The sequence below is a fragment of the Poecile atricapillus genome, chromosome 6 (assembly GCF_030490865.1).
Source record: "Poecile atricapillus isolate bPoeAtr1 chromosome 6, bPoeAtr1.hap1, whole genome shotgun sequence".
Taxonomy (NCBI): Eukaryota; Metazoa; Chordata; class Aves; order Passeriformes; family Paridae; genus Poecile; species Poecile atricapillus.
The window spans coordinates 14,302,364-14,320,925 of record NC_081254.1 but is presented as its reverse complement, the minus strand read 5'-3'; the positions used below and the strand labels follow the sequence as shown (position 1 = coordinate 14,320,925).

The 18,562-nt window shown below is 40.8% G+C and overlaps 1 protein-coding gene across 9 annotated transcripts in view; it reads left to right on the top strand.

The window, feature by feature from the left end:
• ZMIZ1 (zinc finger MIZ-type containing 1) overlaps nucleotides 1-18,562 on the top strand; it is a 341,983-nt gene that overhangs the window by 309,591 nt on the left and 13,830 nt on the right. For 6 of the 9 annotated variants that reach the window (XM_058840875.1, XM_058840874.1, XM_058840876.1 and 3 more), the window contains 11 exons: nucleotides 860-1,150; nucleotides 3,157-3,339; nucleotides 5,615-5,789; nucleotides 7,078-7,264; nucleotides 10,482-10,692; nucleotides 11,873-11,978; nucleotides 12,553-12,713; nucleotides 13,021-13,088; nucleotides 14,445-14,513; nucleotides 15,033-15,280; nucleotides 18,054-18,217. In XM_058840875.1, coding sequence (XP_058696858.1) covers nucleotides 860-1,150; nucleotides 3,157-3,339; nucleotides 5,615-5,789; nucleotides 7,078-7,264; nucleotides 10,482-10,692; nucleotides 11,873-11,978; nucleotides 12,553-12,713; nucleotides 13,021-13,088; nucleotides 14,445-14,513; nucleotides 15,033-15,280; nucleotides 18,054-18,217 — 1,863 coding nt within the window. The remainder of the gene's footprint in view (nucleotides 1-859; nucleotides 1,151-3,156; nucleotides 3,340-5,614; nucleotides 5,790-7,077; nucleotides 7,265-10,481; nucleotides 10,693-11,872; nucleotides 11,979-12,552; nucleotides 12,714-13,020; nucleotides 13,089-14,444; nucleotides 14,514-15,032; nucleotides 15,281-18,053; nucleotides 18,218-18,562) is intronic. The other 3 variants (XM_058840879.1, XM_058840882.1, XM_058840880.1) reach the window with 3 other exon arrangements.

The window sequence follows — 18,562 nt, the reverse complement described above, 5'->3', positions numbered from 1 at the left end:
AAATCCTTATGGGAAACTGCTGGAATGTGTGTATGTAAGTATGAGTCAGTCCCCATATTCTTCCCAATAAAACCTGCCTAACTGTGTTTTGTAGTTTAGGGATTGCCTCTTAAAAAAATTGAAGTGTTCTCAAAGTTACAGCTGCATCTGATATGATACATAATCGCTGCCTTTGCCAGCCCTCTAAATTTAGTACCTAGTGAAATGTCCTAGAATCTTGCAATAGGCTTTGTAGCTCTTGGACAATTGTTCATTTTGCTAACTGCAGTTGGTTGTTTGGGCTGCCTTCAAACAGGGAAACAACAATAGAAGAGAGATTTGGGTTTTAGTAATGCTGTCTATACAGGCTGCTATGTGAGACATGCATTTCCAGTGATCCATAACTTCTAGTGTGCCATGTATTCATGGAATAATTTTTTTCTTAAAATAAACAAGGGCTTGGTCAAGTCAGGTTTTTCCTCCTTACTTTTTTTATTTCTCTGAATTCTGAAGTGTAAGAGTCCATATGCCAGATGATGAAAAGCACACGGTGTTAGAAAGGGTTTAGTGTTGTGCTGTATTTACACAGGCAACATCTTAACCTGTTACCTTACAGTACCAGACCAGCCAATTGAAACAATTTAATTTCTCACCTCAGACTTACATCTGTCTTCCACTCTTATGCCTTTTACAATTCCAATTGGATTTTTATTATCAATAACTTCACCACCCATCAAATGTTAGAAAACATTGGAGGAAAATGCGACATAAATCCTTCCCTTCTTCCGTTCCCCAAAAGCACGTTCAGCTCCCTCTTCCCATTTTATAAATGCATGTCGCATTTTATTCTTTTTTTTTTTTTCTTCTTCTTCCGTTGAAGGTTTGTTCCTCTTTCCAGATGGGTCCAACTCAGGCTTACAACAACCAGTTTATGAACCAGCCTGGTCCTCGTGGTCCTGCTTCTATGCCAGGCAACATGAACCCAGCAAGCATGGGGGCCGGAATGACACCTTCCAGCATGAGCGGGCCACCCATGGGCATGAACCAGCCTCGGCCTCCTGGAATGAGCCCCTTCAGCACCCACGGGCAGAGGATGCCTCAGCAGGCCTATCCAGGCCCACGCCCCCAGTCTTTGCCTATACAGGGCATAAAGAGACCATACCCAGGAGAGGTAATAAAATAAATGATCTTTTGTGTACACTGTTCCTTTGACTGTAAGCTGCAACATACTGGGTAATGTGTGGTACACATCCCTTTAAGATAGGTATGTCTTTGTTCCAGCCTTAGTAGGAGTGTAGCTATTAAAATATTAGCAGGAACAACTCTTCCTTTGTAGCTTCTCAAGTATTCAGGTTGACCCTTGCTAAGTTAGTCCATATGATGGTCATTAAGCCCAAGAAAGGCCCCAAACTAGAGTATCATTCTAAGATTCTCATGGTGACTTCATAGATCTTAAGCAGGCTTCCATCACAGGAGTGGAGTCTTTTAATTGGGCAACTTAGAAGAGACACTGAGGGTGAAATAGTTCATTTTAACCCAATAGATATCTGATCTGTATCATCTTAGACGGTTTTATTTTTGTAACAAAATGCAGGACAGACATTGTATTGTAAGACCAGTAGTAATAGCAGTCATTTTTTAGAGAATAGTTCCTTTCCAAACTTTTTGAGTGTTGATTTTCATAGTCACTAAGATGAATATAAATAACGTTGAATTCAAATCCCTCTCTGTCAGCATTTATCTAATACCAGCTTATTGGGAGTGTGATAAGGTGCCCTGCTGCTACAGGAGATCTGAATGGCTTTTTAGGCAAAATTACTTTGCCAATGACTCGTATTTGGACAGGGCAAAATACTTGGGGTCAAATTTTTAGAGAAATTTAGACAGAGGATGTAGACAAATGAGCTTTTGGAATTAAAAAGCACCAATGTGTTTTACTCTTCAAGTTAGTATGAATTGGGCAGTAGAGGCTTTTTAGAATTCCAGCAGCTCCAAGCACCTAAATACACCTAAGTGTTTTTACAAATCTAGCTAACCCTTAGTAGCTTCAGAAATCATTTCCTGGTGAAATTCTGTATTCAACTGAGTTTTCAACAACAGGTATAGAGCTCTGAATATTATAATACTGCCCTGACAATAATTATGGTACTAAGAGTTTATAGAAAATGCACAGCAAAGAGGACCGTGGCATGCAGAAAACACATAAAACATTTCTGCCTGAGCTATATTTCTTTCCTGCTCTGCAAACAATTTTTTTTCTAAAAAAAAACTAAGCAGAAATAAAAAAGGGATGTGCTTTTGCAGGAGTTGCTTCTCTTAGGAGGCTTTTCACTCTGTAAATACTGCCACTTATTTACAAGTAAGTTAAAACACAAAATGTGGCTTGTTCACATAATTTTTCAGATTTCATGTTTTAAGGATAACTTTAAATCTCTTTTTGCTGCTTCAGAATCAGGTTTTTCTTTTTAAGTGAATATGTTCATGTTTCCAGCAAGTCAGTTCTGAACAGTGCCATAAATGTTGCATGTTTGTTGGGCTGGAATTTTGCAGATGATATTTGCCTATTCTTCATTGAAGGGTTCCTTTATGGGAACATTAATAAGTTGATTTTTCAAATTGACCTTCTTCTTTTAGAGTTCCAATTTTCATTACTTCAATTCCAAAACAACAGCGCAGTCTTAGCTAGCTCTAGCAAAGTGCTTATGACTAGTAAGAACTTCTCTTTAGTTGTTAAAGTATTGCTGAACATTCTAGCAAGAGGCCAGCAGAGCAGTTTGGTTAAAAAGGCAGACGTAGACGACACAGCTTCTATGATCTTGCCCCTTTCATGGTTTTATTTTTTTAATTTATTTATTTTTTGTTTTTGCACTTCCACTCTACATTTGAAAAAGGAGCCCCAGGCTTGGGTGTAGTAGCACTTGCAAAAACACAGAAATTTTGTGAACTTTGCATCTGGTTGTAATTCTGGTTTTTCCAAGCACAATGCCCTTTGACAGTGTTACAAGACTGAGTGCATGCATCTTACCCCACTCTGGTCTGCAAGATTTTTATGCTTTTAAGAAGTACTCCCCTGAAGGGGTTTTGATTTGTGCTACTGAATATATGCTAGTAATCCATACAAGAAAGCTGCTTGCATAAAACATGGCTTTGTCTTCTTGTGTCCCTGTCCTGAAACAGCCGAATTATGGAAACCAGCAGTATGGACCAAATAGCCAGTTTCCAAACCAGCCTGGTCAGTACCCCACTCCCAACCCTCCAAGACCCCTTACATCTCCCAACTATCCTGGACAGAGGATGCCAAGCCAGCAAAACACAGGGCAGTACCCTCCTCCAACAGTCAACATGGGGCAGTATTACAAGGTAGGAATTCTGAGATTATCTTGTTCCGTTCTGGTGGCCGTTTATTAATGAAGTCACGTTAATGGTTTCATAGATACTGCTTTTATGTAGTTAAAGGACACAGAGAAAAAAATCATTGAATTTTCACTAGTGTTTTGGGTGTCACAGACTCAGCCAAGTTGCATTGCAACTTCAGAGCAGTTCATAAAGAAAATTGAATGTTGCTGCAGCTCATTAGAGGCTTTTACAAGAAAATGTTTGGTTTGCTTTAAATATAGCTTGTAAAAAGAAGTACCTAATGGGATTCAGGTGGACTATTTTCACCTATTCATGGTCCCCTGCAAGAATGCAACTATGGAAATTAGTAATAAACAAGTTCCACATTGCAGCATTCCAGTTTTGGACCTACAGTGGTCACTGTTGGATTAAGCCAGGCCAAACTTAAAAGGTGCTCCAGCTGTAGGTTTCATCTTTGAAATGAAGTTTCTGTGAGTTTTTCCAACCTACTCTTCTTTTTTTCTCAGTCTTTTCCCTCTGTGCTGCTTGTTTTGGGCAAGAACTAGAGTTGTTAAAATGGTGCCTAAAACCTGTTTATGGTTACATCTTGAGCACTTTGTGTTCTCCAAGCTGAGATTGTACTGAGGGCCTGATGAGGTTTTCCACCTTAGAAATGCACACAAAAGTGATCTATTGCCCACAGGTACTCCAGTGAGTATAAAAATGGGGAGGACCATTGATCTTCTGACCTGCTTAAAGCATTAGCTGTTGAAGTGTCTGGACTACATTCTGAATTTGAATGTAGGTTGAAAGAATCTAAGTTGCACATTGCTGTTGAGTTGGAATTGTTTGGTGCGATTCACACAGAAAACACCATTAAAAAAACAGGGAAGCAAAACCCTTTTCTGTAGAGCATCTGTTCTGGAGTAGTAGTGCAACTACACAGTTCACTGTGGTACCCAAAGGAATGTCTGTTGGATCATGGCAGCTTTTGCAGTTCACTGTCAGGAAGAACATGAGGAACAGACAGATCCTCTATATAATAATTCTAGTGCAGTCACTTATGCTAAAGTAACTGCAGAAGATCTCTGTCAAGTTTTTAAGTGACAGATTTTTAAATACATTTTATGTACATTTATTTTAGATGGGGTTTAAGTTTTTTATTTACCAGATACTTCTGACAGGGAATTTGTTTCTTTACACTTGATCCCCTATATTGTATTCAAATATGGACTGCTCTGGAAACAGTTAGGAAAAAAGAGATCTTGTTAAAAAGGCAGATTATCCTGGTTAGGGGGAAAATTCCACAGACAAAACCTGAACCTTTGAATTGTAGTGATTGTGCAGATAGTAACTGTGTGTGTCAAAGATAAAAACCAGAGATGGCTGGAAACTTGAATGTTTAAGATTTGAGAAGGCATCCCTCTTCTCATGTACTCTGAAGTATCTTAGGCTAGCAGAGCAGCATTTAGATACAGATTCAGATATGAAGTCACAGTGTTTGGGCTGTCTGCAAAGATTTTTTTGTCTTCTGACACTCTCCTGTGATTCTGCTCATGGTACACAAGCCACACAGTTGCAGTTTTGTTTAATGTCTGCTTCCTTCATATCAGGTTTATTGGTTTATTCCATTGACTGCACCCACCGCCTTAATTATAAGAAACAAAACCAAAGGTGTTTTAATGCGTAGTTACTATTCATACTTATCTGTCCTTTTTTCTATCAGTTCATCTCAGCCAGCAGCAAACCAGGAACAGAATCAAATTGTAGGTGCACAGAATAAAAAACATCCCCTGACCCCCAGAGCTTTAATTCTGAGTAGAGGAGTTGAACAAGGGTGGAAGAAAGGACAGATGGAAGTAAAAAGGACATGGACTGTGGCTAATTGCGTGTCTTTGGATTTTGTTTTTTGTGGAGGCTTCTGTGCACTGGGGCTATTTTGGGAGGAAGGCAGAGAGATACAAAGGGCTGGGTGGGCTGTGGTGCAGTGGAAAAACAAACAAATAGCTGGTTGGTTTTGGAAAGAGAGCATTCAGAGGAACACAGTAAACCTTTTAGCAGCCTTGCTTGTATCTGGTCATTGCCTGAGTTAAGCTGACGGGTTTCAGTTCCTGCTTTGCTCTCCTAGTGTGCCTCTTCCCTGAGGGCCTCATGGGACACCCTGTGGTTACTTCTCCAGAAACAGAGGGGCCTCCCTCCCTTGTCTGTTGTCTTTGGTATTTGATAACAGTGCTGTTCTTAAGGCTTACTGTTCTTATTTCAAGACTGGAATAACAATGTGATGTTGTTTATTTTCTAGCCATCAAGGCCTGTACCTGTGGCAAATTACCCTCATTCACCTGTTCCAGGAAACCCCACGCCACCCATGACACCAGGGAGCAATATTCCTCCATACCTGTCACCTAACCAGGATGTCAAACCACCATTCCCACCTGACATTAAACCAAATATCAATGCTTTACCACCGCCTCCAAGTGAGTAGCAAACAGAATGCCCCCACAGTCATTTATTGTTCCTCTGTTCTCAGCCACATACATTTCAGAGTCTGGAAAGTAGCTCTGATTGCTGCTCTGGGAGAGGCTGGAGTTGTTAAGTTGTATTAGGTGGCATGCACAGTGTAGGTTCACTTGAGCCAGTGGACAGAATAGAGAAAGACTGCTATGCTCCTCTAAAATAAAATATCAGAAAAGTTCTTTCAGGTTAAACTTGTAAGGATTTTACTCCAGAATTATTCCTTTGATATGCTTCCTGAGGAGAAAACACTTGATTTTGGGTTATGTTGTGTGTGCTTTGTAGGCTTGTTTATTGTATGAACTTCCATTTGGTCTGTTTTGTTCAAGGGCAAAGCCATTCATTGAACAACACTGCAGAGTAGGATAAAATGTGAATATTTATAGCAGTGTCTCTATTGTGATCCATACAGGCTTCTTAGGAATATTCAGTACTGTGCCAGAAATTGATATATGTTCCTTTCAAAGCCACTCAACGTCACAGCTACACTTGGCTGGGGAACGGGGCAGGAATAACAAGATCTCTCTGACTGGATACTAGCATGAGATGTTTGAGGTTTTGAAGTGACTGATGAACAATAGGAGCTATCATTTACTAGGGAGCTGGGAGAACCTTATGTTTTCTGTAAAATAACTGCTGCTGCATTAGCACTTTGCAGCTCTGTTTGGAGTTCAGGATAGCTGAAAAATCAAGTAGAACATGGGCTGCAATATTATTTGGGCAAGAACACAGGATTTAAAGCCATTTGGACTTCATAGATCAGCTGTAAGTTACCTCAAAATCTCATTTTATGGGCTCAGATAGTAATTGAATACCAGTGTCTTTGGTCATCACATAGTTTCAGCTGATGAAACTGTTGAAACTAATTGGGTAATGTTGATCCCTGTTCAAAGCAGAGGAAACAAACATTATCACAGTTTGACATTATTAAGAGATTTGTTTTCAGTCTTCTGCCAACAGAGTGAGCTTGGACACAGAACCTATCCTGTAATAAAAACCAGGAAATCTTGCCATGCATGGTTTCTGTTGGTGGCTGGAATGCTATGGCCCTCATGTCAAGTGTGTGACAATAGAAGACTGCTGTGCCCTTGCTATCAGTTTGAGCCTCATCACTTGTATCAGATAGACACCAGAGTTACTTTTGATTGTATTCTTTTGTGTGTGTGAGCCTGCTAAGTTAGAGCCAGTAGCAGATCACTGTGCCATTTGTTACTATTCTGTATAAATATACACATTATTATTGCACTGCAGATGCTAAAGGGAAAGTTCACGCTTTCTCTCCCTCTTCGATCCCAGCCAACCACAACGATGAGCTGCGCCTGACGTTCCCTGTGAGGGATGGGGTTGTCCTGGAGCCCTTCCGGCTGGAGCACAACCTGGCAGTCAGTAACCACGTCTTTCACCTACGGCCAACTGTGCACCAGACACTGATGTGGAGGTAAGCTCAGCCTTGCTGCAAGTGGGGCTTGCATCCCATGAGGGAGGAGTGGCGGGCCAGAGGCACTGCAATTAGATTTGCCAGGAATTTCACTTCAAAAATTGTAGCCTGGATAGGAAGAATGTCCTGTCAGCTCACAAGTACTCTTCACCTTGTCATTTTCCAGAGACAACACGCTCTAAAATGCTTCACAATATGTATTGCATGTCCTTGCTGATAGCTCATAGCATGCAGTGTCTGAAATACCACTGCAACCATTGCATCCTTTCTGCTCTGGGTGGAACAAGAGTGGGGTTTTCCCTGACCCACACCCACACCACTGCAAACTTCCATCTTGGAATCTGAAGTCCAGGTGCTTTATGACCTCTGAAATGTTAAATGCAAGAGTAGCTCTGCAGGGCTGTAAATGTTTAAAATAAATAGTGCGGAGTTACTGGATAGTGAAGAATAACCCACTAAGAGTAAGGACCCGATTTAGAGGCTTGGTGAAATCATTTGGAAAGACAAGTGCTTAAATCCTCCAAACTTCAGAAGCTAACTTCCTAATTCCCCTGTTCTCTCACTCCACAAGTAAGCACAGCTCAGAAATGTTTGAGCATAGCTTTCCTCATACAAAGGCTTCGGGTTTTCACTTACAGTGAATTCGTATTTCCAGCACAGAGGAATATTTTTCTGTGGTGGTACTTTCCTGTATTTAATGTAGATCTGTATAACTGATTCCAGGGTATGTTTTGATTGCACCATGTTCATGGAAAGGCCTTATGACAATCAGAGCCTTAATTTTTTTTTAAATTTCTATATTTTCAAACACTACAGAATAATTTTGTCTCTTGGTTTGGTTTTTCTCAGAAAGTCTCTGTGTTTATCCTGGCTGAGTCAAGATAAACATTGCATTGTCTGAGCCTTTCTCTGTGCACTATGGAGGCTGGTTAGTTGCTTGGGATCTTACATGGAGAGTGTTTACTGGTGTAGCTTTAGGTTTTCTTTTCCTGTGAGGATCTTCCCATTCACTGGATTCCTTTGGATCTTGTGTTTTCCTGGTGTGGAGAGTGTGAGGCAGGCAGAGAGATGCACTCACTTCCCCAGCCCAGGACGGACTCTGGCTCTAAAGATGAGGCTTGATGCAGGAGTCCTTGCTACCACAGTGCCCCTGTGCCCTGAGGGAGCCTGGGGGTTGGGAGGGAGGGAGATTGCAGGCAGACCACATCCAATAATTAACACCTAACTTTGAGGTCAGTTATTGCTTACTTGCATTTCATTATCGTGGAGTACTCGCAGCAGAGGGAGTTTTGGCAGTTACTTGCCAGTTCTTATTAATAAGTAATCACTACTGGGGATTGTGCTGGCTCATTCAGTAGATTTATAGTGCTGCACTGAGGCATGAGGCTGTTTCTTAATATCTGTTCTTTCTTTCCTCCTTCGCTCAGCAAACACATAGCCTTTATTTAAACTTATTTTAATGAAGACTCATAGGTAAACTGTGCTCAGGTTTGCTGTTTTGAAAAGCCTGTTAATAGTGGGGAGAACGGATAGTCCTGTAATGAAGTCATTTCACATTTAACTCAGGGCTGGATGGATGCCAGAAAAATGAATTAGTCACATGTGTGGATGGATTTTGGTTTTTATAGAGAATGGTGGAACTGAGCCAATTCTCAGTATTTTTCTGCCAGTTAAAATATTCGGCAAAACCTCTCACGTGTACACACATAATGAATAGCAATGCAAGTATTTTTCTCCCCATGGGAACTTTTCATGGTTACGAGAAACAGAAAGGTTGAAGGCAGGGAAAATGTCTCCTTGAAGCTGCTTCAGTCTTCACACTGCTGTGTTATTAATAAAGTCCCATGTGGAGACACTGTGTGCTGAGAACATGAGGCTCTCCTGAGGTCTGTCACCACCGTGACACTCAGCAGGCCTGCTCACCTCGTCTGCTTGGGTTTTATATCAGAGGTACCAAGCCTTGCGTCCCTCCAGGTTTGGATCGCTGTGCTGTGCTCTCCTGAGGTGAGAAACTGAGTAGAACTTGCAGAGTGAGCTTTCAGAAAACAGCTAATAAAATAATTGAAAAAAAAAGCCTGAAAAGACTTCATGTAGATAGATTATGTTGAAAGGTCAAGTAATTTGTATTCTATAACTTTCTTTTTTAAAAAACCCCATGTTTGTGTCCACTGCTAAAGCTTGATGTTATGAAATCCAGAAAAAATGATGTTTAGTCAGATTGAAGTCTTTGCAAGGAAAATGGCAGTTATCTCCTGAATGAGCTGCTCCTCTTGGATCTTACAAAGATAACTTCTTTCAGACAACATAGATTTATCAGGAACGTAGATTTTAAAGTTTGAACAATAAACTTTGAGCTGTCTTTTGCTGTCATGAACAGCAGAATTCTGACATTTCATTTCAGTTTTCTGTGTTCTTTTAAATTTCTTCTTGAAATTACTCATTCCTAACACAAGGTTAACATACATTTATGAAACTAAAGTCATAGTCTCTACCCACTTAATTTTTGATTAACTTAATCTCAGCCTTTTCATTTTTTGAAGGTGTTACGGAACTAATTTCTGAGGAGCTAAATAGTGAATGGAAGTTATTATAGGGGAGGTGGGAGAAATTCATGCCCTGAAAGAAGGTCTAAATTGGATAAATTTAGTCCACAGCCATGTTAATTTAGAATCACAGAAGCTGATTTTCATGGGAGGTGAGATATAGGAGTCATTTTATCTTAGTTGATTTACTTGTTCTGAGGTGGGATTAGCTGTACTTGTATTTTGTCTGACAGGCATTCATTCATTCAAATGCTGCTTTAAGTGCTCTGAGGTAGTGAAGAATCCAGACTTCCAGCACAGCCCACTGCAGCATATTGCTTTCTCATTCTTAACTCCTAACATAGGAAGGACCTACCTCATGTGACATTCTTCTTTGTGCAGGAACACTCCATGGTCTGGGTTTGCAAAGAAGTTTGAGATGTTTCCTTGAAAAGTCCTTAATAAGCATAAAATATTAATAACTTTGGGGCATGCTTGCATCATTAATTCATCATTACTTGCTTCCGTTCAGGGCTTTTATGAAGGAAGTATGTTATATCCTTAATGGCAATAATTCAGGAAAAATAATATGATTGATCAAGAAAAATGTTCCTAGCATAAAAACCGCCTCCCTCTGCAGTGTGAAAGCAAAGTTAAAGGAAGACTTATTGGATGTTGTGTGTTGTTGTTGTCAGGTCTGACTTGGAATTGCAGTTTAAGTGCTATCACCATGAAGACAGACAAATGAACACAAACTGGCCAGCTTCAGTCCAGGTCAGCGTTAATGCAACCCCACTTACCATCGAACGTGGTGACAACAAGACATCTCATAAACCTCTGCACCTAAAGCACGTCTGCCAGCCAGGGAGAAACACGATTCAGATTACAGTCACAGCGTGTTGTTGCGTAAGTACAGCGAGCTCACGGCTGCAGCTGCTGATGCTGAGTCTGCTATTTAGAGCGGTTTGCAAATGTTGCCTTAGCTGAAAGAGCCTTACTCTCATTTTTTTCCATGCCTTTTTCTGGTAAGGTTTTGCTTAATGATGTTGACACAGTCAGAGTGCTAATGTGGAAAATTTGCTGCTTAATTGTTGCAGAATGTAGTGATGTCCTTCCAATGTCTCTGACAAGGTCCATGGTCTAGGGGAGAAATGGAGTTTTATCTCTTGCCTTCTCATGTGTGCTTGTGTAACAAGGTGGCTGAAGTCTGTTGAGGTAGAAGTAGATTATTGTGATGAAGACTGTTGATGGTACTAATTTCATTTACACAGTGTATTAAACAGTCTTTGGTTTGTCATGAAAACATCGACATTATAATCGTTGGTGCTGATGATTTTTCAAATAGCTTTTCAGATGAAAAATTAATATTCAAAGGTGCATTCAGCCATCAGCTTTCCCCTTTTGCCTTTTCCACGGGTTAGGTACCCTCAGTATTTTTAATGCAGATCATTCTGCAAATCCAGTCTGAGCTTCTGACTGTTCTCTTGTTGCTGACAATAAAGCAAGCTGCTAGCTCTCACAAGGTCACAGTGTGAGGCACTTTGACAAGAAGCCATCCACCCATTTTGCTTTACTTCACACGGATGTTTCTCTGCATAATGCCATTTATCTGGTGGGTAAGAGCAGGGGGCAGCATCCTGTGAATCCACAACGAGCTCCGTGTTGGGTAAGAAAATTCAGCTGATTCCAGGCACATCAGTTGCAAATTGTTTTTGCAACTTCCAACAAAGTCTGAGGGCAGGCAGGTAGGCTAGACTGTTTCAGACAGTCTAGGGTTTTAAAAATAAACCCTGATGTCAGGGATTAATATGTCAGCTGTACATATACTGAATATTAAGGAGGGAGAAAATGCAGAAAATCCTTGCTTTTTTTAAAGCCCTTTTATACATTAAATGTGGAGCAACTGCACAGTGTGCAGAATATCCCTAAGGGACCGTGTGTGCTCAGCAGAGCAGAACCAGCTTTTATGTTTAAGCCTCAGGCTCTCACAGAAACCAAGTGTCCAAGGGAAGAGTGCAGCTCAGTTTGGGAGTGTGTTTAACAAGTGTGTTTGGTTCTCTTCCTAACAAAATGTGTTTCCTTGCAGTCACACTTGTTCGTGTTGCAGTTGGTGCACCGGCCATCGGTTCGCTCCGTACTTCAAGGTCTACTAAAGAAACGCCTCCTCCCAGCAGAGCACTGTATCACTAAGAGTGAGTTTGCATTTTGCGTGGGTGATGACTTTCCAGAATGCCTATGTTCAGTTGTGATAAGCTATCTCTACACCAGATTTACTTGTTTATTGATAACCTTCAGCTGTGCTTAAGGAATTTGCAGAACATGGTCTGAGTAGATGAATCCCTGGTATCCTGAAATGTTAATGGCTATTTGGGTGGAAGTAACAAAGTTTTGAGGACACAAGCTTAGTTTCTAGAGAGGACTGTTCTACTCCAGGAGAATCTCTCTGGCTTTCCCCTCATATTTGTTTTTGACTCACCAATAAAGAAAGATTAATTATTTATCTGGGGCTGCTTTTGGTGCTTGTATGACACTTAATTTGATTAAGAATGTAGCAGATATGTGTGTGTGATGGTTTTTCTGTTCAGGAGAATGTTCTAAATTACACAGAAGACACCTGTGTTGGTATATTGTTCATTCAATTGTCACTTAAATGTTGAAGTCATTTCTTAAATGTTCTTAAATGTTGAAGAAATTTCAGATTTCTGTGTTAGAACTTAAAATACACTTGTGATTTCTCACATCTATACCCACCTTCTTCCTAAACAGTCAAGAGGAACTTCAGCAGCGTAGCAGCTTCCTCTGGCAATGCAACACTAAACGGGGAAGATGGAGTAGAGCAGACTGCTATTAAAGTGTCTCTGAAGTGTCCGATCACATTCCGGCGGATCCAGCTCCCGGCGAGGGGGCACGATTGCAAGCATGTGCAAGTGAGTAGGTGCCAGTTCCTGGCAGGGCTCCCTCAGCCATGTGTTGTTACAGTACCTTCAGCTTGATTATCGCATCAGAGCACCAAATACATGGCATTTACATCTGCCTCAATAGTTAACTGCATATATGTTTAATGTAGAGGGGAAAAGTAAGCTCTTTGGTTTAGTTTTCAGTGCTAGGAGGCTTTTTTCATGTCAGTTTTATTTTTGTCTTACTGCTTCATTTAATAAAAAATTTTCCTTTTGTTTCCTTTTATTTTGTCTGGTTTGGTTTTTTTTTCCTTTTTTGTTTTTTTCTGATACCTAGTGCTTTGATCTGGAATCTTACTTGCAACTGAACTGTGAAAGAGGAACTTGGCGGTGTCCAGTATGCAAGTAAGTGCAACCATACTACATGAAATGCAGTTGTACACACTTTGACCAAATTCAGATCGTATTTAAGATCATGAGGGGGAGAAGAAAGAAGTTCTAGGAAATAAAGTTATATATCACATTTACTTAAAGAGCATAAAGTCCAGTGAGAATTCCTGCTATATTTTACCACCCTGGATTATTAGAAATTTAAAAGCATATAACGAGATATTTTCCCACAAGATTTCATTAGAAATCATCAATGTTGATGTTGTGTAGGGTTCAAAAGAGGCTCAAATATTTACATTGATATGGTAGATATCTTCAATCCAGAATAAGGCTAATTTTTAAAAAAGTAAAAAATTTCCAAGGAGCAAGAGCTGGAATTGTTGCTCAGAGAAAAAGAGGGATGGATACCTTGGCATAATTTCAAGCCAATGTTTTGACCAAAGAGTTAGCGTACTGCAGAAGAAAAGGAAGAAAAACTTGAAAGTGGTTACAGACTGTCCATCCTTGTGTTTAACTGGGCAGAAAAAACAGCAGAATGACTGCAGGCCAGTTCAGTGTCTGTAACCTCCTGTGCACAGGGTTGGGAGCATGTTCCAGCTTCAGCTGAGGAGCCAGGGCTCAGAGCTCCAGCAGCTGTGGCTGTAACAGCTGGCCCTGGGTCTGCACAAGCCTCCAGTTGGGTCCTTGCTCTGCCAGCCAGTGTTAGGTACAAACAACAGTGGGGATTGCCCATTCTGGCTGTTCTGCAGGCATGGCAGGCTGGAGATGAGCTTGTTTCCATTACTGTCCATGGTTATCTGTGTCCTAACACAAAAGTGCTTTCTCCAAGCTGCCCAAATCTTTTCTGTCTTCTACGTTTGGCTAAAAATATCACAACAGTTGGATATCTTGCTTTCTTAATTCATATATTCATGCATCTAGGCTAAATTTTTGTCCTGTGTCTCTGAGCATGAGCACCTGCATTCAGATCTAAGTGCCTACATAGCTAAATCATTTCCGGTTTTGTTTTGTTCTGTCCCCATCTGTGCCAATCTCAAGTAGAATAGCTGTAATACGTAGTTGCTTTGAAGCCATAGTACTGTGGAGTTCAAAAAAAGAGAAGGATCTAATTAAAAAAAAATAGCACTAACTGATGTTCACAAAAAAGATCCGCTATGTTTGAAAATACTTTAAATTTGCAATGTATTTCACTAACAAAAATTACTTAAAGAATGTGAACAGCTTGCGGACACACAGAAGTAGATGTATCTTTATCTCATCTGTTTGATGTAAATATCCTGGTAATGTAGAACTAAAACTGCTCCAAATCATTCTTTCCCAAGCAGTATTCTAACATGAAGTTTGTTTTTTGTTTTTTTTTTTACTTTTTAGTAAAACTGCTCTCTTGGAGGGCTTGGAGGTTGACCAGTATATGTGGGGTATTCTGAACGCTATTCAAAAGTAAGTGATCTCCTTCCTGATATCCAAGACTAAGCAACTGGGAGATATGGTAATGAGTACTGAGGCAGTCACACCAAAATAGATCTTGGTGATTGAACTTGAATATTCTATTGCATGGTGCCTTGGTGGAGCAGGTGATAGAGTGAATCAGTTTCCATCTACTTTGTAGATACTGTTTCGGTTATCTCTTCATGGCAGCCTCACCACTAAAGGAGGGAAAAGCCAGAATGGAGGATCAAACAGTTTCTTGTATTTACAAGCAGTCCCTCTGATTCAGAGGTGGCAAGCCACATCAGTATGTTTTGATTTCATTGTGTGGATAAATACAGAAATGTGCTCTCATGGTTGCCTTTTTAAAATTTGCTTTCAGAACACTCTTGAGGAGTAAAAGATCTTAATGTTGTATTACACCAGAGCATTTCAGAACATTGGTTACCATGCAGATTCTTATGGAAACTTCAGCAGAATTGGTTTTAAAAAAATTCAACCGATGTGCTAAATTTTCACATTATTTTACAGCTCAGAGTTTGAAGAAGTTACCATTGATCCAACTTGCAGCTGGAGGCCGGTCCCTATAAAGTCAGATATTCACATCAAAGATGACCCAGATGGCATTCCCTCAAAAAGATTTAAGACCATGAGTCCAAGCCAGATGATCATGCCAAATGTAATGGAGATGATTGCAGCTTTGGGTCCTGGCCCATCACCTTACCCATCCCTACCCCCTCCTCCAGGAGGCAACAACTCCACTGAATATGGTAACCAAGGTTAGTCCTGTGGCTTTGTGCACCCAGCTGCTCACTCTAGCACCCAGTGGTTCAGTCAGCCTTGTGATTCAGATGTGTCGGTGAATCTTCTCAGACTGATGCATGAGGACAGCAAATTATATGGCTGCAATTCTGCATAAGTCTTTTCAGTTAAGATTCATCTGTTCATTAGAGTGTATGTTTTAGTAAGTATTATGTTCTAGTAATATATTGTAGTATTTAGTTATTTAATATTTTAAGTATTTGGTGCTTGTCATATTTGTAGTCATGCAGCCCTCCCTGAATGAAGAAACATTGTATGTTACCTTCTACATTCATGGCCTGCCACAATAGACCTATTTCTGCATTTTTTCCTGTGCATTTTCCTTCTGTTCCACTCTCAAGTGAAAACATCTAGTACTACATAAGTAGAAAACCTGACCCATTGACCCTGCTACCTGGGCCACTAGGTTTAGTTGTGGCCAGGTGAGTGACATTCCATAGGCCAGCAGAAAAGCGACGACTCTCAAAGAGCTTTTAGCTGCTTTGCAAACACCTTTGCATTAGAAAATTACTTTTGAGTTCTTCTGTCCATGTGCTACCAGATTGAGGAACATGGAACTAAATACAGGCAGCGGAGATAGGTTTTCAAATTACTGGTATGTTGTGAATAACTCAATTACAGTGACAATTCTGAAAACATGAAACCAGAGACTGTTTCTTTTGCAAGTAACATGATATGAGTCAGTTCAGCTCTGGGAAAAGACCAACTGTTCACACTATCAGAATCCCCAAATTGATTACAAGGTGATACATGTGCTTTTTGCAGGCGTTGAAGAAAAATATAGATTGCGTGCAAAATACGGTTAATTTGCTCCAGTGACTGCAAAACTGATGACAGATGATAAAAACTTATAAGGTTTTCAAACAGATGAATGATTACTATAACAAAGCCAAGAGCACTGAATCACATTTTTTTTCCCTCATTTAGTAGGAGTGAAGTGCAGTCAGAGCCTGAGAACAGAGCTGTCTATTCTTCACCGTATTTCCAGTGCATACTCAGGAGCAGACAGGATAGCCACGTCACGTGCAGGGTTTAGGCTTTGTGTGAGCATTGCTGCCTAGACTGTTATTTTGCTGCTTTCCCTATGGGTCCTGCAGCAGAGGCAGTCGCTGCTCCTTGGAACCCTGAGTCACCACTGGCAGGGGAAACCCATGCTCTCCTATTTGCCCTGCAGTGGGGATGTCAGCACCCTGCACACATTATCCTCAATGTCTGACAGATCTCTCCCTCAGCACGTGGCACTACTCTTGCTGCAGAGAGGGGCTTGCTGCTGCATGGCTGAAACTCCCTGGGCATGCTGCCTTTTATCTTTATTCTCCATCAATATGTGCACTGAAACTTGGTGATTGCAATTGCATAATGTCCTCTGATTACCAGTTCTTTAGAGCAATGTAGTAGTAGTAGTATTACTACTGTGGTTTATGTTTGTTTATTTGGTTTTAATGGAAAGCATACCGAAGTTTAATTTGCAAACATAACAAATATTCAGTACTACAAGACCACATTCCAGCTGCTTGCTAATTAATTATTCCTGATGCAAGGCAAGACCAGCTATGTTCTGTGAGACTCCTCCAGTTTGCAGATTAACAAAATGAGAATTAGTAAGGCTCTGCAGTATTTACATGATAGATCAAAGTCCTGACGTCTTTGAGAAGTACTCTTACATGGCTAATGACTACTATTCCTTCAAGATTAAACTTCTGCTTGTGAAGCTGTGCTAAGGAGCAAATGATGCAACTACTTCAGTTTGTCAAACTCCCTTCTTGAGTTGAATATTTAAAACTGCTGTACTTCAGCTGACAAACTGCAGGCTCTCTGTGCAAGCTCCAAAGCTGTTCTGTTATTTCAGAGCACAGTATCATCCAGTTCAGTTGCTTGTATGAAGTAGGTGAATGGTTTTAGTTCATCCTTTTGCTATTCATAGCAAATAAGCCACTAGAGCTGATATCTGAGTTGGAAGTGTTAAGAGAGGAATCTTGACAAAAAATATGAAACCCTGTACTGGGATACCTGCTTGCCTTAGAATTCAGATGAAGATCCCTGGGCTGAGGTGGGCTGGATCCATATGGACAATGGTCATACAGTGCTTGTCCTGCAGAGCAGCAGGGGACTCCAGGCCTGCTTCAAGATGTGTGTGTAAATCTAGTCAGTCAAGTGAATTTTGTATGTTTTGTGGGAGCCCCAATTAGATATGAACACCTCTTCTATGCCTTTTATGAGGGGGTAGAGTAGATGCTGTGCTATGAACTGGTACTTTGGCATCTTCCAGATTCACTTCTGTCAATTACTTTCATCAGAAGCTGAAGCAATGCTACAGTCTTACTGAGTGTGTAGAAGCACAGGCATGAATAACCCAGGTGTCCTATAAATAATGTGGTACTTGGGCAGTCAGTCTCAGTTACACTGAGATGCTTCCAGATACAAATATCCCATAGAATTTAATATCCTGTTTACTTCTCGGCATGGTTAAGTTTATGTGGTGACTTGGCAGTAGTTTTTCAAAATGTCAGCAGTTTTCAATTAGTTCCAGCACATAAATGAATTATTGCAGCAGCCAGTGTTGGGAAGCCAAGTGCCCTGTCCCCACTCGCTCAGTGGGGGCACAGCATTGTCACATTCAGTGTCACAGCTCCTTGTGCTGCGCAGGGAGGAAGTGTCACATCGCACAGCTCCTGCCAGATACTTGGAGAAATCAACCTTGGAAACAAATCACATCTGTTTCTCTTTCAGGCAACAGTTACCAAGGTCATGGCAATTTTGACTTCCCACATGGGAATCCCGGTGGCACATCTATGAATGACTTCATGCATGGGCCACAGCTGTCACATCCCCCAGACATGCCGAGCAGCATGGCAGCTCTCGACAAACCTCTCAGTCACCCCATGCAGGAATCTGTAAGTAATGGTGCTGGGCACATACAGTGTCGTTTGTGGGGGTAAGGAGCTCTCATCCAGCTGATGGATTTACCTTATGAACTGCTTTTACTTTTTGTGGATTCCTCACTTGGGAAGTTGGTGAAATAGAGTAGTCTTGAGAAATGCCAGAAATGCCATTTTTAGTTTCTGGCCATTTTGCGTTTTTGGAGAAGCATTTCTGCACTTTTTGAATTGTCATTTAAGCTTATTTATCTGAAAGAAAGAACCTGGCTCAGTCTGCTTGTATTAATCATTGTGCTTTGCTCTGACACGTGAAAAAAAAATCTACTTCATTCCCTAGGCCAGCAGGACTGTGAATATCCA